Consider the following 23,034-nt stretch of genomic DNA (forward strand, 5'->3'; position numbering starts at 1 on the left):
TTGTTTAAGGGCCTCAGTGGCATTTATGGCCTTTTTCAGAATGCTATTAGGGTTGCTTATAAGATCCTTCCTATTCACAGGTGGCTTATACTAATACTCAAAAGACTTTAGAGATAACAATGACCATAGCATAATTAAATTTCCTCCAAGCCCTCTCTAGAGTTCATTGACCATGTCACTGCCAGTTAATAGAAAAACTAATTTCCCCTTAGTCCCAGTAGGCCAGGGCAATATTCTTGCCTAGTAGTAGAAATAAATCATACAAATGGCAACCACCATCACAAAACAGCTTTTCACTGGGTAGGAAGTGACTCCCAAACCTACTCGTCTCATATATTTTCTCAAATCTATATTCCAATAAGTAAAACATGTATACTACTACTACTACTACTACTACTAATAATAATAATAATAATAATAATAATAATAATAATAATAATAATAATAATAATAATTGATGTCAATAGGAATGATCAGAAACCAAGATCAACGTGACTGGAGTTCACCTTTTTTTATACAAACATTCAAGAAGTGTAAAATGTTCATGAAGCTTTTTAACATTAGCAGCTGCCTTGACATCAAAATACTAGTCCAGCTATAACAAATAATCCAGACGATCCCTGCAGCACATATTAATTTTTAATTTCAAATCACCTGCAGGCCCCTAGATGTAATTGAGTTTACACACGTGTGTGCACTGTGCCTTGTAATGGACCTTTGTCTCATCCAGAGTGAATTATCTGGCCTTGCACAGAGTGCTGCTGTTAGAAGCTCTGGATTCACTATAACCTTGGCCAGAAAAAAAAAAAAATCATTGAAGAATGAAAAGAATAATTAGTTTAGATATGCAATTAAAATGTTCTAGCTGCAACTAGACATTGCAAAAGACTTAGTGCCACTAATTCAATACAGTGACCCATAATGCACATTTGAACATGTTACAGGATAACTACACTTTCCAACCAACTACGTATCGAAATCAACAAAAACAAAACCTTAGCTTGCAAACATCTTATCATATGTACTATATGTGTACTAATTGCAGTAAGAGTTTTACTTGCACACAAATAATATTCATCAGATTATTTGAATATCTATATCCTTAAATAAATAAATAAATAAATAAATAAATAAATAAATAAATAAATAAACAAACATGTTTAAAGTCAATCTTCAGGTACCCCATCCCAAAGGCATTATTAGCAACACTGTTTATTAGTAGATATTCCATGCACACGATGGAAACTTGGAGACTAGGAACAGGTCCCTAAAGTTTAATTACTATTTGCTTACCGCCTCATTAATGGAATTCCCCATTTGCTTCATTAATGAAAACCTTAGTGTTCGGATGATGCAAGATTTTGCTAAAAAAGCATCTCCGAAAACAGGAAAAGCAGCACGTGTGACATTATGGCATATGTTGTTAAGGACTTTAATATTCTAAAGTTAATTGTTATCATTTTAATAGATTTTAATAGTTATAATAGCTTTGGTGATATGTGTGTTTTTAAGCCTTCAAAAATTAATGTAATATATAATAATGAATGTGTGTACATGGTGTCCTGTAATGGAGTGGTCATACCATTAATTTATGCCTCAGGCCCAATGGTTCTTGGAATAGGCTTTAGACCAACAATAACAATGACAATGATAAATTGGTTACTGAAAATGTATGCATAAGTTTATTAATTATTACTGTGCAGTGGGTTAGCAGAATATGCAGAGGGACATGCTAGCCTAGTGGTTAAGGTGTTGGACTACTGAATGGAAGTTTGAGTTTGAATCATAGGTCCACCAAGCTGCCACTGCTGGGCCCTTAATGCTAAGGTTTTGCAATCGCCTCTTGCTTTGGATTACCTCCTTGTGTTTTTACAGAACCCTACTGTAAACTATCCCTGTACTGTATGTGTCTGCATGTGTGAATTGTGCCCTGCATTTTTCTTTGATTTTAAATAGCACCTAGTTCTTGGTAGAATCACCTTTGGCAACAATCACAGTTAAAAGTTGACTGGGATAGGTCTGGGATGTTTGATACTTCTTACCAAATCTTCCAAGATTGTGGCAGCAATCTGCACACCATAATACTAATACCATTATGCTTTAATTTGGAGAGGATTCTCAGAATGATCAGCAATGTTCCATTTGCTAAACATTAGGTCAAAAGGTCAAAATGTTTCAACAGTTTCCAACAAGTATTTCAACCTGGCAACTTGTTAATAAGTGAACCAGTTGGTTACTTGGTAACCAGTTTGTCCATACAAAAAAATTAAACTAGGCTTAAAAATCATCTTCATTATGTAAACAACAAATTGCTATGGATTTTGTCAAGGTAAACCCTTTAGAACCAATTCATTCTTTTAGTGACTTGGCTGTCTGCTTTGGGTTATTGTCATGCTGACAGCTGAAATTCCTTTCCTTCTTAAACTTACTAGCAGAAACCCAATTGATTGTGCACTAAAATTAACTGGTATTTGTAGCTATGATTCCCTTCACCATGATAAAAGCTCGAATTCAGCATGATGTTGCCGCCGGTTTAGAGATTTTCTGTTGATCTGACCATTTTGAATTGTTCTCATTATGCCATAACACCCTACCCTCTAGCCCTGACATATAAAGAATATGAAAGATTATGACCACACTTTATGAAGGTGTGGGTGCTGCTTTAAACAGCAGTGCCAGTTTATGGAGGTGGGGATCACTGAACAAGCTTGGACACTAACCAGTCTGAGTTAGACTGGTGAGTAACCAAGGGGGTACATACCACACTTTGGTTGATTTAAGCCAGGATCAGCCCTCAATTCACCGTTTCAATGTCAGGCTTTGGGTACATCACATCAAGAAAAGGTGAGATGTGTTCCAGAGGATGTTCACAAAAACATAGTATCAAGTTGGCAGTTAGTCCCCACCTCACCCATCCACTTATTTTTGGAAAGAATTGTCTGGCAGTTTAGGTTACATATTTAAAAAGAAAAGGAAAAGAAAAACCCAGAATTTTAAGACAGACATCATGCTGGATGTTGTAAATGTTAAGAACATGGCTAAGCCACAAACATACAGTAGACATCTCACATAAGCCATTCCAGATCTTTCACTGAAGCTATTAATCTAATGAAAATTGTGGTGGCCCAAAAGAAATGGTGATGATGATGATGATGATGATGATGATGATGATGATGATGATTTGTGTGACAGTGTTTAAGTTTATTGTATAATTTTCTTAATACACAAAACCTACCTAATGGGTACCTATTGTTAACCTAGTCAGTAAACATTGCCAACCCAGTCTCATGGCAGTTCGTGACATAGGTCACGGAATGTAATCTATTTGACTGCCACTCGGAAGCATTGTTTTTGCTCATTTGTTATTCATTTTTAAACTTTAAGCACTACATTACTCAACATTTAACCAGGAGATTGTATCCTTGTTTTTATTGCTTTATATTCTGTAGGGTACTAACCATTGTGCTATGGTTTCTTTTCTGAGAAAAGCTGTTTTTCCATCTATTTGCAGAAATCACCCAATTGCAAATGCGGACGCCCGCATTACCCATGAACCTCAGCATCTGTTGCTATGGAGATGGAGCTAGTCCGCTTTGCGATTGGGTGATTTCTGCAGGCTTTCACGAATTCTAAGTGTTTAAATTTGATCATTACATTCAAGTAACATTACCTGGGAAGTGTTTTGAGCACAATGAAGGAGAATTTGCGGCCTGCAGAAATAAGGAGAATCAAATGAAACGGATGGTCATGACATCGTATTGTTGAATTATCAAGCACACTTTCGTGTTTATGTGTTGAAAGAAAAATAAGGATATCATTTAAAGAGAATCGGCGGTGGGTAATCAGGTAGTTTTAGCTGATGTCTTCAACACAGTAAAAGTAGATAAGGCCCATTGGTACTGTAGTATTTAGTTTACTGTCCGATTTGACAAACCAAATACATGGAAAAACGGCTTTTCTCAGAAAAGAAGCCATAGCACAATGTTTAGTACTGTACAGAATATAAAGCAATAAAAACAAGGATAAAATATCCTGGTTAAATGTTGAGTAATGTAGTGCTTAAAGTTTAAAAATGAATAACAAATTAGCAAAAACAATGCTTCCGAGTGACAGAAAGAAAAACATGGTGCAGATACGAAAGCGCTTTCTATTGTTATACAGTACATTAGATCGAAAGTCGTGCTGAGTGACACGTAAAAAAGGGAAATTCGTGTCCACGAACACAGATCAATAGATTACATTTCGTGACCTATGTCATGAACTGCCATGAGACTGGGTTGACATTGCTGATATCCTCTGGTGTCTTGCGTGTTCTTTGGAGGACACACATGCATATAAATGTATCATGTCATTCATATTCATCAACACAACTAGATGATCCTCTACAAGGTAAAGTTAATATAACAGACATGTCTATTGTTTTACAGTAATTAAATTGATTGTGTAATCAAAATTGTGAATATGGCATATCATAGGGACATGTGCACACAAATTAGTAACCTTTTTTTTTCAACAGATTCTGAATGGAGCTTCAAACTTGGAACAACACATTTAGTTTCACTCTTCAAATTGCTAAGTTTGATGTCTCACCAGAAGCAGCTAATTTTGTATTTTTGGCTGGATGTTTGATATATATTTTTGCTGTATGTTGTAATGTAACAATTTTAGCATTGATTGTTACCCAGCAAAGTCTTCACAAACAAATGTTTTACATTTTGTTCAGCCTTCCTTTGACAGATCTAATAGGAATCACTTGTGCCCTTCCAAGGGTGCTTGTGGATATTGTAGCTCAAACAAATGTGGTCTATTACCCCACATGTGTCCTACAAGCCTTTTTGCTTCATATGTATGGCGGTAGTGTACTTTTTATCCTGGCAGCCATGTCATTTGATCGCTACATAGCGATATGCAAACCGCTCAGATATAATTCGATAATGAATCATTATACAGTTTGTGGAGTCATAACTGCTGCTTGGGGCCTTGATTTTGTCTTGATTTTTGTGTTGTTTTCCTTACAGGCAAGATTTCCAAAATGTAAGGCATTTATTTTGAATGTCTTTTGTGATAATTCATCCTTGCTACAGCTTTCATGTGATGGTGATTTTACTGTGAACAACATCTATGGGTTAGGAATAACAGGACTGATGCAGGCCATTAGCGTGAGCATTCAGGTATTCTCTTATGTACAAATCCTTAAGGCCTGCATTTATCATACACAACCTGATGCCAGACTTAAAGCTTTAAACACATGTTTAGCACAACTAAGTTCATTTATTATGTTTGAAATAGTTTCTATTACTGCAATACTTTCGTATCGTTTTCAGAATGTACACCCCAATGCACGGAAGATATTTGGTATGTTGACTTTCACAATCCTTCCAATTGTTAATCCAATTTTGTATGGAGCCAAAACAAAAGACATTAGAAAAGCGTTCTTCATAGTTTTAAAAAAACAAAAGGTTATGTTCACTTAAAAGAAACATTAGGCATTTGTCCATAAATCACTGTTTTATAAAATAATGTATTTAAAACAAATTTATGGAGATGAATATTGCTGAGTTAAACATGAATTTGCCATTTTACTTTATTAAACTATTCTTTATTTCATGAGGAATATACTGCTCTTATTTGGATATAATAGCATAGTGGTTAAGGTGTTGAGTTGCTAATCAGAAGGCTGAGAGTTTGAGTCCCAGGTTCACCAAGCTGCCTCTCCTGGGCCCCTGAGTAAGGGCCTTTAACGTCAATTGCATAAATTTAAGTCACTCTGGCTGAGGGTGTCGACCAAATGCTGAAAATGTATTTGAGGTTTTTTTGTTAATTATTTTCACCTGAAACCATTTTAGTGTTTTAGGTTTAAGACTATAAAAATTTTGTTATTTAAAAAAAATCTCTAGTTAGGAATTGAATTTTACTCTGTACAGTATGTTAGAAGAATTTTAACTCTTCAGGAGTTTATTTTTAACTCATTTTTATTTTTTAAGTTCATTTAACTTGCTAAAAGTAAATTTTGTGGTCAGGCCTGTACACTTAAATGTTGTCAGAATAAATTCTCACTGAGAATTTCTAAGCAGAAACCAATAATGTATACAGTCGTATGCAAACGTTTAGGAACCCCTGACAATTTCCATGATTTTTATTTATAAATATTTGGGTGTTTGGATCAGCAATTTAATTTTGAGCCATCAAATAACTGAAGGACACAGTAATATTTCAGTAGTGAAATGAGGTTTATTGGACTAACAGAAAATGCGCAAAATGCATCAAAATGAAATTAGACAGGTGCATAAATGTGTGCACCCCAACAGAAAAATCACATCAATGTTTAGTAGAGCCTCCTTTAGCAGAAATAACAGCCTCTAGATGCTTCCTATAGCCTGTAATGAGTGTCTGGATTCTGGATGAATGTAACTGGCCATTCCTCCTTACAAAACATCTCCAGTTCAGTTAGGTTTGATGGTTGCCGAGCATGGACAGCCCGCTTCAAATCACCCCACAGATGTTCAATGATATTCAGGTCTAGGGACTGAGATGGCCATTCCAGAACATTGTACTTGTTCCTCTGCATGAATGCCCGAGTAGATTTTGAGTTGATGTAGGTCTTTGAAGGTGGTCTGTGGGCTGTTTTTTATCGTTCTCACCATCCTTCGCCTCTCCAATATTTTACGTGGCCTGCCACTTCTGGCCTTAACAAGAACTGTGCCTGTGGTCTTCCATTTACTCACTATGTTCCTCACAGTGGAAACTGACAGCTTATATCTCTGCAATAACTTTTTGTAGCCTTGCCCTAAACCACAGTGTTGACCAATCTTTGTGTTCAGGTCATTTGAGAGTTGTTTTGAGGCCTCTATATTGCCACTCTTCAGTAGAGAGTCAAAGAGAACAACAACTTGCAATTGGCCACCTTAAATACATTTTCTCATGGTTAGATGCACCTGTCTATGAAGTTCAAGGCTTAATAAGCTCACCAAACCAATTGTGTGTTCCAATTAATCAGTGCTAAGTAGTTACAGGTATTCAAATCAACAAAATGGCAAGGGTTCCCAAATATATGCACCTGTCTAATTTTGTTTTGATGCATAATGCACATTTTCTGTTAATCCAATAAACCTCATTTCACTACTGAATTATTACTGTGTCCTTCAGTTATTTGTTAGATCAAAATGAAATTTCTGATCCAAACACCCAAATATTTATAAATGAAAATCATGGAAATTGTGAAGGGTTCCTAAACTTTTGCCTACGGCTGTATATACACTATATGTGTGTTTGTGTGTTTATTTTATGTACTATGTTGTAATATATAACATACAGAATAGTTTTAATAAAACTAGGTAAATGTTAACATCCTTCCTGGTTTAATAAATCATTCACTTGTCCATCAGGAAAAAGAAAAAAAACCCTGAAAAATTTAGGACATTAGGACACAGTTGTCATCGTCAAAATGCTGTTTTGGTATTTAACCCTTCGGGGATTTAGAAAATGACCTACAATGTTAGAGACATCTACCTTGGCTAAGATGAAAAAAGTTGTATAAACTTTAGTAGATATAAAATTTAGTCAAATTTAGAAAGTGGCTTGTGTACCAATCATTGCCATGATTAGCAAAACACAAAATACTTATCATCTGAAAGTAAGTGAATATCTCAGATAAATTTTCTTATATTCTGTTTTTTGTTTCTGCCAGCTGTAGACAAATTACACCTCACAAAATGAGATCTTACATGTTCAGAATGTTTAAGTTTGTTTTCATTAGAGCAGCTTTTAAAACAAGTTTGTGTTCATTAGAGCAGCTTTTAAAACAAGAACTAATTAAACATCTTGAGACCCATGTATTCTTAGACATGATCATTTTATATAGTTATGAATGAATTGTCATGGTCATTGATATTGTCATTGTTCATTGTTGGCATTGTGGCCAACACCCTCCTTGCTCCAGGGCTGCTGTATCATACATGCCCCTGTGCTATGACCCCAATCTCCTCTGTTGGGATATGTGAAGAAAACAATTCCAATGTGCTGTAATGCATATGTGGTGATAATAAAGGCTTCCAATCAATTCAAATGAATAATAATTGCCACCCTTCTTGTTAAGCCATGTACTGTATTCATGCTTTTTTTTTCTTTCTCTAATTTCTTGAAGCACATTTCACATTCCATGCTATGTATGCACCATTAATCTGACCAGGTGATTTAAATGATGTTAAAAGAATGTTACAATACACTAGCTCATTCACAATTAAACACAAACTGCATGAATATGTGTTTCTTATAACTAACATAAACAGAAGTACACCACATAACTGTTTGGTTTGCAACATCATTTTAAAAAAATCAACCAGGTTTATTGAGATTTTGCACACAAGTACAAATTGTATTGTTTATGTAAAAAAAAGAAAATGCAAGAACAAGCTCGCACTATTGGGCCCTTGAGCTTGGCATGCACTAGATAGTTGTAGAGAATGGCGAGAAAATAAAAAAAAAATAAAACATGGAGAGGTCAATCATCATACAATAACATAGATCATTAAGGAGAATATTGTATTAATAATACAATAAGAAACAGACCCAATGCTACTATAAGGAACAAGACAAAAAGAAAATAAGTTAAAATACACTTTTACATTGCGGAAGAGATTCTTTAGCTTCATGCCATAGTACAATAATTTTTGCTAAGCAATCTTATGTTTGGTTGATCTTGATCAATTTATATAAAAAGATTCAAAAAAATGTATAAAAACAAAATATTTAAAATATGATTATTCACTTTCAGTATAACTAGACAAAGGCTAACCTTGTTTTGTTTTACCTTTTTTTTTTTCTTTTTTTAATCCTAAAGCATTACATTACAAATATTTTAATAGAGAAATGTTGCATTACATATTGAATTGCAGTACATGGAATGAATAAACATTAAACCTCACACTAAAAATGTGTTTTTGTTGTTTTATGACTGAGATATCTTTTTACGTATGAAAAGTGAAGCACTGTTTCGAATTTCTTTTGTTTTCAATCCATATATTAGAGGATTCAAAAAAGGAGGAAATATCATCACAGACACACCAAAGCCCCTCCTTAAGTACTGGGATACATTCTCAAATCTGTGTGAAATTAAGGTAAATAATGCATTGAATTCTACACATAAGAAAACAGCTAGGTGTGTACCACATGTCTGAAGTGCTTTCTTTTTAGCATCAGATTGTTTTTTAGAGATACAGGTGAATAGGATTTGGATGTATGTGAACAAAACTACAAGCACTGATACTCCTTGGAGAAAAATTGTAAGAAACAGTCCATAGTAGTTATTTAATCTTACATCCCCACATATAAGCTTCATCAAACTTGGATTATTACAGAAACTGTCTACTATTCGTGTGTTACAAATCTCTTGTCGGTAGCTCAGACCAAGTAGAAAACCAACCAATGCAAAATCTAGGATCCATAATGTAAGGATTATCTTGAACAAGGTATTTGGGGACATCATGCTGTTATATTTCAATGGTTGACAAATGGCAATATATCTGTCATAAGCCATAGCGGTCAGGATAAGAAGTGTTCCAGACCCATACAAGTGTGTCATGAAGGCTTGCACATAACATGCAGAATACGTAATTGATCTATTCTGTGACAGTATACTTGAGATCAGCTGAGGAAAGAAAGCAGTGGCACCTACAATGTCATTGATTGGCATGTTAAATAACAGTATGTACATAGGTTTATGAAGATTATGGTTCAAAGCAATTATTAGAAGTAAGGTAATGTTAAAAAATAAAATGGCACAATATGTAAGGGTTCCCAACATGAACAGTGGTAAATTATAAGCTGGTGAAATGTCCAGTGATTCCAAAGTAAGAAGTGTTGTATATATGGACAAATTAGACTCCATTATCGTTGTCTTTGTTGTGTGGCAAAAAAGAAATTACCTAAAAATACTAAAAAAAAAAAATAAAAAAAAAATTGCAAATTCTTACAAAGATTTCCAAAAGCATGGACCGATATTTAAAGAAAAATACCTATTATAAAAATACTACTACTTTGCTGTTAACAGTATTTAACCATATATTGCACAATTTAAGTATATATTATGGTCTTTTTAAATGCCATTCACTTCAGAATAAGGGAAGTCATAATAATTTAGTTCTGCTTGCTGTTTTATAAGTTATCAGTTTATGGCCAGTCCTTTTTTTTAAAGCTCGAGTGATCAGATCCATGGATACCTGTCATGGGAAAAAAGCTGGGGAAACTAAGGACAACAAGAAGAATAAACCTACCGGGATTAAAGTGCAGTCACATCCTGCATCCACTATAATATGACATAATCTTTGGATATGTCCTGATTAAAATGCAAACATTAAGAGAACATTGATTGATGGAAACACTGGGCAACCTGTCGGAGTCAAGATTTAGCCTTTAATTGTCACAAGGAAAATGAAAGCACTCAGAAGAACAAAAAAATGAAGAAGAAAAATATTTAAAAACTTGATTATATAAAGTTTTACTTTAAAAAAATGAATACTGTTGTACACTAATTGACCCACTGCTCCAATTTTATTCATGTTAAAGCCTGTCATGTACTACCCATACCTCATTGACCTTGGTCCCACCTCTGTGGACTTCATTACAGACCTTCCTAGATCTAACAGATACACCATGATCCTTGTCGTCACTGACTTTTTCTCCAAGGCCTGTAGTTTCTTACCCCTGAAAGGCTTACCTACTGCCATGGAAACCGCCCAAGCCTCGTTTCACCAGGTATTTCTGGTTTACCCATTTTCCGAGGACATTGTATGAGACCGGGGAACACAATTCACCAAGTCTGGTGAGCATTCTGCCACATCCTGAACATCATTGTTGGTCTTACATTAAGCTATCACCCTCAATCAACTTGGACAGGTGGAAAGGCTCAACCAGGAAATCGGCCACTATCTCAGAACTTACTACCGCAGAGCAACAGCATCAGTGGAGTGTGTTTCTATTTTGGGCAGAGCATGCACAAAATTAGCTCACCCACTCCTCTACAAGTCTAATGATCTTTCAGTATGTACTGGGGTACCATCCCTCTTGCCAAAAGGCAAAGATGCCTGCACCACCCATTTCAATTTGTGTGTGGCTCGCCACCCAACACCTCGAATTAAAACTCCCCTGTCACAAACTCAGCCCTTGTCTCATCAGCCCATTCAAAATTATTCGCCAAATTAACCCTGTCACTTACGACTCCAGCTCCCATCAACCTATCGCGTCTGCACATACCTGCACATAGTTCCCCCCAAACAAGGAAAAAAAAAAAGGAAACTTCTCTCCAATTAGACATCGAGGGCTCTCCTGCCTATCATTAACTCTAGACGTCGAGTGGGACATCTTCAGTATCTCATGGACTGGGAGGTAACGGAAGAGCAATCATGGGTCCTTGCAGCTGATATCTTAGATCCAGCACTCACAGAAGAGTTCCAATGATTACACTCAGATAAACCAGCACAGAGGCCCTGGGGTAGACCACCTCAGTTTCTTCGTGCATTTTTTTTCAATTAGTAATGGAGTGGTCATACCATTAATTTCTGACTCAGGTATAATGTTTCCTGTAATAGGCTTAAGAGCAACAATAACCATGACAATGATAAATTGGTTAATGAAAATGTATGCATAATTTTATTAATTATTACTGTGCAGTTGGTTAGCAGGTAATGCAGAGGGGCATGCTAGCCTAGTGGTTAAGGTGTTGAACTACTGAATAAAAGGTCATGAGTTTGAATCTCAGGTCCACCAAGCTGCCACTGCTGGGTCCCTGAGCAAGGCCCTTAAAGCTAAGGTTTTGTAGTTGCCTCACGCTTTGGATTACCTCGCTGTGTTTTTAAGAACCCTACTGTAAACTATCCCTGTACGTGTCTGCATGTGTAAATGGTGTCCTGCATTTTTCTTTGATTGATTTGATAAATAGCCCATAGTTCTTGGTAGAACCAATTTTGGCAACAATCACAGTTAAAAGTTGACTGGGACAGGTCTGGGATGTTTGATACTTCTTACCAAATCTTTCAAGATTGTGGCAGCAATCTGCACAACATGATGCTAATACCATTATGCTTTTATTTGGAGAGGATTCTCAGAATGATCAGCAATGTTCCAGTTTGCTAAACATGAGGTCAAAAGGTCAAAATGTTTCAACAGTTTCCAACAATTATTTTAACCTGGCAACATAAATGAACCAGTTGGTTACTTGGTAACCAGTTTGTCCATACAAAAACTTAAACGAGGCTTGAAAACCCATCTTTATTATGTAATTTGGTTAATTCATTCTTTTATTCATTTGGATGTCTGCTTTGGGTTATTTTCATGCTGACAATTGAAATTCCTTTTCATCTTAAACTTAATAGCAGACACCTGATTGATTGTGCACTAAAATTAACTGGTATTTGTAGCTATGACTCCCTTCACCATGATAAAAGCCCCAATTCAGCATGATGCTGCCACCAGTTTAGAGATTCTCTGTTGATCTGAACTTTTTGAATTGTTCTCATTAGGCCATAACACCCTACCCTCTAGCCCTGACATATAAAGAATATGAAAGATTATGATCACACTTTATGAAGGTGTGGGTGCTGCTTTAAACAGCAGTGCCAGTTTATGGAGATGGGGATCACTGAACAAGCTTGGACACTAACCAGTCTAAGTTACCTCCAAGCTTGTTCAGTCATCCCCAACTCCATAAACTGCCACTGCTGTTTAAAGCAGCACCCACACCTTCATAAACACCTTCATACCACACTTTGGTTCATTTAAACCAGGATTAGCCCTCAATTCACCAATGCTTCAATGTCAGGCTTTGGGTACATCACATCAAGAAAAGGTGAGATTAGTGCAAGAGGATGTTTACAAAAACATAGTATCAAGTTGGCAGTTAGTCCCCACCTCACCCATCCACTTATTCTGCGAAAGAATTGTCTGGCAGTTTAGGTTACTTACTTAAAAAGAAAAGGAAAAGAAAAACCCAGAATTTTCAGACAGACATCATGCTGGATGTTGTAAATTTAAAGAACATGGCTAAGCCACAAACATACAGTAGACATCTCACATAAGCCATTCCAGATCTTTCACTGAAGCTATTAATCTAATGAAAATTGTGGTGGCCCAAAAGAAATGGTGATGATGATGATGATGATGATGATGATGATGATGATTTGTGTGACAGTGTTTAAGCTTATTGTATAATTTTCTTAATACAAGGTATAAAACATACCTAATGGGCTTTAAGCTAACATGTATCCTGAGTCCTATTGTTAACCTAGTCAGTAAACATTGCTGATATCCTCTGGTGTCTTGCGTGTTCTTTGGAGGACACACATGCATATAAATGTATCATGTCATTCACATTCATCAACACAACTAGATGATCTTTCACAAGGTAAAGTTAATATAATGGACATATCTATTGCTTAACAGTAATTAAAGTGATTGAGTAATCAAAATTGTGAATATGACATATTACAGGGACATGTGCACACAAATCAGTAACCTTTTTTTCAACAGATTCTGAATGGAGCTTCAAACTTGGAACAACACATTTAGTTTCACTCTTCAAATTGCTAAGTTTGATGTCTCACCAGAAGCCGTTCATTTTGTATTTTTGGCTGGATGTTTGATATATATTTTTGCTGTATGTTGTAATGTAACAATTTTAGCATTGATTGTTACCCAGCAAAGTCTTCACAAACAAATGTTTTACATTTTGTTCAGCCTTCCTTTGACAGATCTAATAGGAATCACTTGTGCCCTTCCAAGGGTGCTTGTGGATATTGTAGCTCAAACAAATGTGGTCTATTACCCCACATGTGTCCTACAAGCCTTTTTGCTTCATATGTATGGCGGTAGTGTACTTTTTATCCTGGCAGCCATGTCATTTGATCGCTACATAGCGATATGCAAACCGCTCAGATATAATTCGATAATGAATCATTATACAGTTTGTGGAGTCATAACTGCTGCTTGGGGCCTTGATTTTGTCTTGATTTTTGTGATGTTTTCCTTACAGGCAAGATTTCCAAAATGTAAGGCATTTATTTTGAATGTCTATTGTGATAATCCATCCTTGCTACAGCTCTCATGTGATGGTGATTTTACTGTGAACAACATCTATGGGTTAGGAATAACAGGACTGATGCAGGCCATTAGCGTGAGCATTCAGGTATTCTCTTATGTACAAATCCTTAAGGCCTGCATTTATCATACACAACCTGATGCCAGACTTAAGGCTTTAAACACATGTTTAGGACAACTAAGTTCATTTATTATGTTTGAAATAGTTTCTATTACTACAATACTTTCATATCGTTTTCAGAATGTACACCCCAATGCACGAAAGATATTTGGTATGTTGACTTTCACAATCCTTCCAATTGTTAATCCAATTTTGTATGGAGCCAAAACAAAAGACATTAGAAAAGTGTTCTTGATAGTTTTAAAAAAACAAAAGGTTATGTTTACTTAAAAGAAACATGTTAGGCATTTGTCCATTAATCACTCTTTTATTAAACAATGTATTTAAAACAAATTTATGGAGATGAATATTGCTAAGTTAAACATGAAATTGCCATTTTACTTTATTAAACTATTTGTTATGCCATGAGGAATATACTGATCTTATTTGGATATAATAGCTCAGGGGTTAAGGTGTTGAGTTGCTAATCAGAAGGCTGAGAGTTTGAGTCCCAGGTTCACCAAGCTGCCTCTCCTGGGCCCCTGATTATGGGCCTTTACTGTCAATTGCATAAATTTAAGTCACTCTGGATGAGGGTGTCGACCAAATGATGTAAATGTATTTGGTCGAGAATTTATTCCAAAGGCCCCAAATTTCTGTGATTTTTTTGCAGAAACCAATAATGTATATATACATTATATGTCTGTGTTTATTTTATGTACTATGTTGTACTATATACCTAGAATAGTTTTAATAAAACTAGGTAAAAGTTAACATCCTTGTTTACATACAAAGATGAATTTTCTGTTAATTTCCTGGTTTAATAAATCATTCACTTGTCCATCAGGAAAGGAAAAATAAATGTGAAAAAGTTAGGACATTAGGACACAGTTGTCATCATCAAAATGCATTAACTGTTTTGGTATTTAACCCTTCAAGGATTTAGAAAATGACCTAAAATTATAGAGATATCTACCTTGGCTAAGATGAAAACAGAAGTTGTATAAACTTTAGTAGGTATAAAATTTAGTCATCTGAATGTAACTGAATATCTCTAAATTTTCTTAAATTCTGTTTAGAATCAGAATCAGAATCAGGTTTATTGCCAGGCATGTTTTCACATGCAAGGAATTTGTTTTAGTGACATAATCTCCACAGTGTAACAAAATGAAATATGTAGTATATATGAAATTGTATGTACATATTTACAGGTGTGAAATGTGCAGTTTAAATAAGCATATGAAATATACATATGCAAATAGTATACAAAATATAAAATTTTTATGTACACATGTGCAATTGTGAAATGTAAACATTCAGACAATATGTATGCATGTATGTACAGAGTGCAAGTATGAAAAGTGCAATTGAGGTATACATAGTGCAAATATGTGTTGTGTGTTCCATGGTGTTAATTGTTCATCAGGTGGATGGCTTGAGGGAAGAAACTGTTCTTATGTCTGGTCATTCTGGAGCTCAGGGCTCTGTAGTGCCGACCAGATGGCAACAGTTCAGAGAGGGAGTGTGCAGGATGTGAGGGGTCCAGGGTGATTGTCTTTGCTCTTTTGCACACTCTGGAGAAGTACAGGTCTTGAAGAGTGGGGAGAGTTGTGCCAATGATTCGCTCAGCAGTCTGGACTACCCTCTGTAGTCTTCTGAGGTCAAATTTGGTGGCTGAGCTGAACCAAACAGTTACCGAGGTGCAGAGGATGGATTCGATGATGGCAGTGTAGAGAACTGTTTCAGCAAATCCTGTGGCAGGTTGAACTTCAGCTGACGAAGGAAGTACAACCTCTGCTGAGCCTTTTTCACAATGGAGTCAATGTGAATGTCCGACTTCAGGTCCTGGGAGTTTGTGGTTCCCAGGAATCTGAATGACTCCACTGCTGTGACAATGCTGTCCATGATGGTTAGTGGTTGGTGGGGTTAGTGGGGTTTTTGTTTCTGTTAGCTGTAGACAAATTTCACCTCACAAAATGAGAGATTACATGTTCAGAATGTAGAAGTTTGAGATGTATTTGTTAGAGCAGCTTTTAAAACATGAACTAATTAAACAGTTGAATCTTGAGACCCAGATTTCTACATGGCCATCTTCTACACTAGAAACCAATGCATCAACAGTAACATTCAACAGGGTCAAAATTTATTACAGTTAATTATTATTGTTACTGAGGAGGCTGCAACCTTCTGCATTGCTATCAGTTTAGCCACATTTCCTATACTAACTGGCTAATTAATAAATGTATTCTTAGACATGATCATTTTATATAGTTATGGTCATTGTTATTGTCATTGTTCATTGCTCTCTATTCATTGTATTCATTGTATGCACCATTAATCTGACCAGGTGATTTTAATGATGTTAAAATAATGTTACAATACACTAGCTCCAATCACAAACACAAACTGCATGAATATGTGTTTCTTACAACTAACATAAACAGAAGAATGGTTTCACCACATAACTGTTTGGTTTGCAACATCATTTTCAAAGAGCAGCCAGGTTTATTGAGATTTTGCAAATTACAAATTTTATTGTTTAAGTAAAAATAATAATAATAATAATAATAATAAATAAATTCATCATATGTGATTTAGAAAAATAACAATAACATAGATCTTTAAGGAAAATATTGTATTAATAATACAATAAGAAACTGACCCAATGCTAATATAATGAACAAGACAAAAAGAAAATAAGTTAAAATACACTTTAACATCATTTTTAAAAAAATCAACCAGGTTTATTGAGATTTTGCACACAAGTACAAATTGTATTATTTATGTAAAAAAAAGAAAATGCAAGAACAAGCTCGCGCTATTGGGCCCTTGAACTTGGCATGCACTAGATAGTTGTAGAGAATGGTGAGAAAATAAAAAAATAAAACATGGAGAGGTCAATCATCATACAATAACATAGATCATTAAGGAGAATATTGTATTAATAATACAATAAGAAACAGACCCAATGCTACTATAAGGAACAAGACAAAAAGAAAATAAGTTAAAATACACTTTTACATTGCGGAAGAGATTCTTTAGCTTGATGCCATAGTACAATATTTTTGCTAAGCAACCTTATGTTTGATTGATCTTGATCCATTAATATAAAAAGATTTAAAAAATGTATAAAATAAAATATTTAAAACATAAAATATGATTATTCACTTTCATTATAGCAACTAGGCAGGCTAACCTTGTTTGGTTTTACTTTTCTTTTCTTTTTTTAATCCTAAAGCATTACAAATATTTAAATAAATAAATGTTGCATTACATATTGAAATGCAGTACAGTATATGGAATGAATAAACATTAAACCTTACATTAAGCTATCACCCTCAATCTAATGAACAGGAGGAAAGTCTCAACCATGAAATCATGGATCCTTGCAGCTGATATCTTAGATGCAGCACTCACAGAAGAGTTCCAATGATTACACTCGGAAAAACCAGCACAGAGGCCCAGGGGAAGACCACCTCAGTTTCAGATTAGTTCGCCTGTGTAACTAGCTTTCCCGGTTTTGACCATTTTTGCCTGTTTGTGCATTTGTCTTAGAATTACATTTGGATTTGTTATTTGTGACTGCTGTACTTGTCATTAAATCTGCACATGGATCCCACATGTTCTGTTCTGGGGCTTCATTAATTACTAATTACGTAATCCTGTTATATTCCAGTTAAACCATAGAAACATGTGTTAAAAACAATAAATATTAAACTTCACTATTATAAATACTAAACTTTTGTTAATTACCTATTGGGATGGATGGAGTGATATTAATATTAATTCATTTGAAGACAGAGGAGTTACACATATGAAACAATGGTCATCATAATTTAAATACAGTAATCAGTCAGATGAACTCTGCACTTTGTTCCATGACCTTGCTCTAAAAGGTCAAGTGGACCAAATAATTCCAGTTAAATAATGTTGTCCCTACAGTATAAAAGGGTCACAATTGTTGTCCTTTAATTTGTCACCTTTCTGTATTTGTGATAATAATGGCTCTATAAATTTAATAAACATCACAGCTGTTCAGTGAGAGGCAAGGGTGAAGACCGAAGGACAATTTTTGAACTGGGAAGATATTCAAACATCAGGAGATGTTTCTTGTGTGACACAATGGTTAATGAAACACCATTTTTGGGCCATCATTTGGGACTGAACCAGCTGATATTAATTTCCACAAAAAAAGAGGTGTGTGTGTGTGTGTGTGTGTGTGTGTGTGTGTGTGTGTGTGTGTGTGTGTGTGTGTGTGTGTGTGTGTTCTTCATGTGTTCAATACTTTTTCCCTGTGTCATTATATTTTTTTTACACATAACTTAATTTTACAACATTGTTTTGCTTTCTTTGTATGTTTGCATTAATTGGATTGTTACTAACATCTGGTGAACTGTTCATGTCAGCAGCACCTTTAGAAATATATTTAATATTCATTTTACCCATTGTATGTATTACTTACATTTTTGGGAGCCAAACAAGAAACAATTGCCGGTAGAAACTAAAATGAGTATTTGGTCTGTGGAATCATTTGATCCACTCATTTGGATTTGTCCCAATTTAAGCAAAATGTCACTTATGTTGTTGCCTTGCCAGTGTCTCTGAAATCATAGCTCAGTGGTGAACAAGTATATAGTAAACTAGAATGTACATTTCCTGAAGAAAATGTGAATGGTGCTTGCACGTGGCAAGTACCCCTCATTGTGCTGAGTGTTTTGATATGTCACATGTCCATGTTGTGCAAATTTTTTATTTTCACGTGCAAGCACGTGATGTCACGTGACTTCATCAAATTACACATGAGGAAGTTCCCCTTATTGTTCTGAGTGTTTTGATATGTCACATGTCCATGTTGTAGAATGTTTTTTTGAGTTTGCATATATTTTGGGCGGGGCTGAGGCACAACCGAAAGGCCAGTCAGTGCACCAATTTAAAATTTTGTTCAGAGTATCACCCTAAAGGACCTGGCCAGGTTTGGTGTAGGTAGTTCAAAAGCTTGCTGAGTTATAAACCTCCAAAGTTTATAATGGGAGTCTATGGGAAAAAAGGCCACTTTGAGACCCGGTACCGGAAGTACCGCTACTCGGATCACTTAGGAAAGTCATAGCACACCTTTCCTCAATGAGCCGGTCAATTTGACACCTCATTCATGGGTCTAGCTGCAAGACAAATTACGCTCCAAAGTTTTGTCCGACAAGATAATAAGAATGTTGCTATGCAAGCACCATTAATTAATAAATGGCTAATGGACACTTTGTCAATTTAGTGCAGGTATACTCTAAGCTTCGTTACTGCTTGTCTACCTAATTCATTCTTTACTTGGTCACTTATATTGATGTACAGACTCGTCCTATGGTTGTGCAAATTATTTTTTATTTTTTCATATTTTTCTTTTTTTTCCCCCAAGTCATATTACCTCTATGTTCACAGGCACAAAATGAAGTATACACAGAACAAATAAATTACTTGGTTTGTAGTAAACATTTTAAAGATCAAGAACAAATTTTACAAATGCCAGCAAAAAATGTTCACACTGTTGGGCATTTGAGCACTGCGTGCTCTCTCTCTCATGGCAATACATATTGAATGGTGTGTGTGAAAGTTAAGAAATTAAAAATAAAATCCATATCCATATAGGAACAGCTTTAGTGAATTATGGTAGTAATTCTGCAAGTTTCTAGAAATGTACAGGAGGTTAGGCCATTTTTTCAAAATATATTTTCTTGGTTGTATTTATGATGGTGGTTATGAGCACAAAAAAGTAGATACTAGTAGTATAATATTCCTAATTTCTGTTTCCAAAATTAAAAATGAATAATTGCAATATTTCAACTGATTACATGGACAAATATGTACAATGGAAAATTATTATTTTGTATATTAAATAATCAACAATCTTTACCATGTATTGAAAAGTGCTTTTGTAGACTAAGGCATGACTCCAAAAACCGTATCAATCATTTTTCTATTAATAAATTAATTCTATAAATATTGCCTTGACATTAAAAAGAATATTAGCATTAAGCACCACACTTACATATCGTTCCCTGTTATGACTGAGATATTCTTTTACGGAAGAACACAGTAATACTCTGTTGAATTTCTTTTGTTTTCAATCCATATATTAGAGGATTGAGAAAAGGAGGAAATATCATCACACATGCACCAATAACTTTTCTTAAATCCTGTGGTACATTATCAAATCTGTGTGAAATTATAGTAAACAGTGCACTGAACTCTAAACATAAGTAAACGACTAGGTGAGTACCACATGTCTGAATTGCTTTGCTTTTTGCATCAGACTGTCTTCTCAAAACACAGGTGATTAAAATTTGCATATATGTGAAAAACATTAGAAACACTGTTAGACTGTGGTGCAAAACTGTTATAGTCAGTCCATAGTAGTTATTCAGCCTTATGTCCCCACATATTAACTTCATCAAACATGGATTATTACAGAAACAGTCCACTATTTTTGCACTACAAATCTCTTGACGGTAGCTTAGTGCAAGTAGAAAACCAATCATTGCAAAATTTAGGATCCATACCGTAAGGATTATTTTCAGCAAGTTATTTGGGGACATCAAGGTATTGTATTTCAACGGGCAGCAAATTGCAGTATACCTGTCATAAGCCATAGCAAGCAGAATGAGAAATGCTCCATTCCCATACAAGTGTATCAAGAAGGCTTGCACATAGCATGCAGAATAAGTAACTGATCTATTCTGTGACAGTAAATTAGCCATGATCTGAGGAAAAAGAGCAGTGGCACCCACGATGTCATTGAGTGGCATGTTAAATAACAGTATGTACATAGGTTTATGAAGTTTTCGGTTCAAAGCAATTGTTAGCAGCAATGTAATATTGAACAACAAAATAGCACAATATGTAAGGGTTCCAAACAAAAACACTGGTAATATATAAGGTGGTGGTATATCTATTGGTTCCAAAGAAAGTAGAGTTGAATATATGGACATATTAGAGCTCATTATACTTCTCGTTACTGTGTGTCAAGAAGGAAAGATCTGAAACAGAGAAAAATGTTATGTATGCACAGTTTTTAAAAAATAAGCACATATGTTTGTTTTAAATTAAATAACTATTTTAAAAATACCGTTAGATTGTTTACCTCAAATCTCCGATCACGGTATTTAGCAGAATGTTACAAGTTAATACAGCAATTTAATATTAATGTATGAGCTTCTCAGATGCTTGTCCTTTTACAATATCCCTGTACTTTACCTCTACCTGCCATTTTATATACAGTATATTAGGTATTCATAACCAGTTCTTTTTAATGCCCAAGTGACATCATTTTATGGCTAATTGCCTTCGGAAGACCTTTGGGTAAGCTAATAGGTAAGAAGGAAAAGACAAATATAATGGGATTAATCACTTCAGAACCTGTGCTGAAATAAGACAGATTTATAAATGTTTTAATATATTTAGAGAAACAAAAAGATAATGAAATCTTTGCCTTTATTTCAAGTTTCTAATATACTGTAGAAGGAGAAGACATAAGGCAATTTGATTTAGATTTAAGTGTTATATACTCATTTTAGATATATTGTAATGAAGATTGATTGTAATGATTTGCCATCAGAAAAACTGAGATGTGGATGCTTTAATGATTTAATGAAATGAAGATATCCTGCATTAGGGAAAGGGAAATAGCGAAAATAAACAGCCTGCTGCAAACAATTTAATGGGGTATAAAATTTGTTTGCCTTTAAAATGTATTTAAAATGGATTCAATATTTTATGAAGTAAAAAAGAAAGTATATTTTTCAGCGCACACTTCTAGGTAAGGCACCGCAACCCTTCCAGGGCAGCGGCCATTATTTACAAAGCACTTTGAGGGTAACTGCCATTTTAAGCATGTTGCCAGATGATCTCCTCAATTTTCCTTGTGGTATTTGGTGGTATTCCAGGCACTTATAAATGACATGCTGGGAGACATGCTAAACCATTATATCTCTCTCTACCTGGACAATGCCTGTTTCAGAACCATCTGTATGTCAAGGCAAAGAAGGCAAATTCCATGTCACCAGTACCAGATTCCTAGGATTCATACTCTCATTTTATGTCCGGCTCCAAGCCAGCGAGCCAGGCTTCTTACCCATTTAAGCCATCCCACGTGATACCACTCAGCCAATCAAGTCTGTGCATTAACGCAACTCAACGGTGCAAGACAGAGAGAGAATTAGAGTAAAGTTACACATGAAAGAAAGATAGCGATACATGTAGAAAACAAGGGAGAGAAACAGACGACGGAGAAAAAGAGAGAAACAGTCGAGTGAGACAGAGAAAGGGAGAGAAACAGTCGAGTGAGAGGGAGAAAGGGAGAGAAACAGATGAGTGAGATGGAGAAAGGGAGAGAAACAGATGAGTGAGACTGGAGAAAGGGAGAATAAAGAACAAATGGCGCTCTCCAAAAAAAGAAAAGTGGACAGCAAAAATAGAGCATTTAATCCAGAATGGACAGACTCATTTCTGTTCATACATCCCACTTGGAGGACTAAACCAGTGTGTCTCATATGTTCAGAAACCGTGGCACTTATTAAAAGTGGCAATGTGAAATGTCATTATGAGACAAAACATAAAGGTTTTGAACAAACATGTCCACTCAAATCTGAAGACAGCGTCCCTGACACAGCTTTCCCAGGTCTGAGGAAAGTAGCCCTATACATCCTGACCATGTTTAGCTTTACATACAACTGTGAGGCAGCTTTCTCTACAATGAACATAGTCAAAACTAAATATTGTTCCAGGGTCACTAATGAGCACCTCCACATGTGTATGAGAATGGCCCTGACTCTATTCAAGCCCAAGTTTAAAATCTTGCC

General features: G+C 35.3%; 4 protein-coding genes and 1 long non-coding RNA gene across 5 annotated transcripts; 3 read left to right on the plus strand and 2 right to left on the minus strand.

The window, feature by feature from the left end:
• The first annotated feature begins 4,523 nt into the window (after positions 1–4,523).
• LOC113643481 (olfactory receptor 52J3-like) lies at positions 4,524–5,474 on the plus strand. Its single transcript, XM_027147765.2, has one exon. The coding sequence runs from the start codon at positions 4,524–4,526 to the stop codon at positions 5,472–5,474; it is 951 nt and encodes a 316-aa protein (XP_027003566.1).
• A 2,873-nt stretch (positions 5,475–8,347) lies between these two features.
• On the minus strand, positions 8,348–9,962 carry LOC113643482 (olfactory receptor 52B2-like). The gene has a single exon (XM_027147766.2). The coding sequence runs from the start codon at positions 9,884–9,886 to the stop codon at positions 8,948–8,950; it is 939 nt and encodes a 312-aa protein (XP_027003567.2). The 5' UTR covers positions 9,887–9,962; the 3' UTR covers positions 8,348–8,947.
• Positions 9,963–13,528: 3,566 nt separating this feature from the next.
• On the plus strand, positions 13,529–14,479 carry LOC113643484 (olfactory receptor 52N2-like). Its single transcript, XM_027147767.2, has one exon. It carries the CDS (start codon positions 13,529–13,531, stop codon positions 14,477–14,479), a length of 951 nt encoding a protein of 316 aa, XP_027003568.1.
• A 1,557-nt stretch (positions 14,480–16,036) lies between these two features.
• Positions 16,037–18,629, plus strand: LOC113643623. Its single transcript, XR_003440821.2, has 2 exons — positions 16,037–16,097; positions 17,543–18,629. It is a non-coding gene; the product is annotated as an uncharacterized LOC113643623 (long non-coding RNA).
• A 1,609-nt stretch (positions 18,630–20,238) lies between these two features.
• Positions 20,239–21,177, minus strand: LOC113643489 (olfactory receptor 52Z1-like). Its single transcript, XM_027147774.1, has one exon. It carries the CDS (start codon positions 21,175–21,177, stop codon positions 20,239–20,241), a length of 939 nt encoding a protein of 312 aa, XP_027003575.1.
• Positions 21,178–23,034: the final 1,857 nt, after the last annotated feature.

Source organism: Tachysurus fulvidraco, chromosome 11 (genome assembly GCF_022655615.1).
Source record: "Tachysurus fulvidraco isolate hzauxx_2018 chromosome 11, HZAU_PFXX_2.0, whole genome shotgun sequence".
NCBI lineage: Eukaryota > Metazoa > Chordata > Actinopteri > Siluriformes > Bagridae > Tachysurus > Tachysurus fulvidraco.

What these genes read in the sequence shown, in the direction of transcription:
- LOC113643481 (XM_027147765.2), top strand. Translation starts at nt 4,524, where the DNA reads ATGGAGCTTCAAACTTGGAACAACACATTTAGTTTCACTCTTCAAATT.
- LOC113643482 (XM_027147766.2), bottom strand. Translation starts at nt 9,886, where the DNA reads ATGGAGTCTAATTTGTCCATATATACAACACTTCTTACTTTGGAATCA.
- LOC113643484 (XM_027147767.2), top strand. Translation starts at nt 13,529, where the DNA reads ATGGAGCTTCAAACTTGGAACAACACATTTAGTTTCACTCTTCAAATT.
- LOC113643489 (XM_027147774.1), bottom strand. Translation starts at nt 21,177, where the DNA reads ATGAGCTCTAATATGTCCATATATTCAACTCTACTTTCTTTGGAACCA.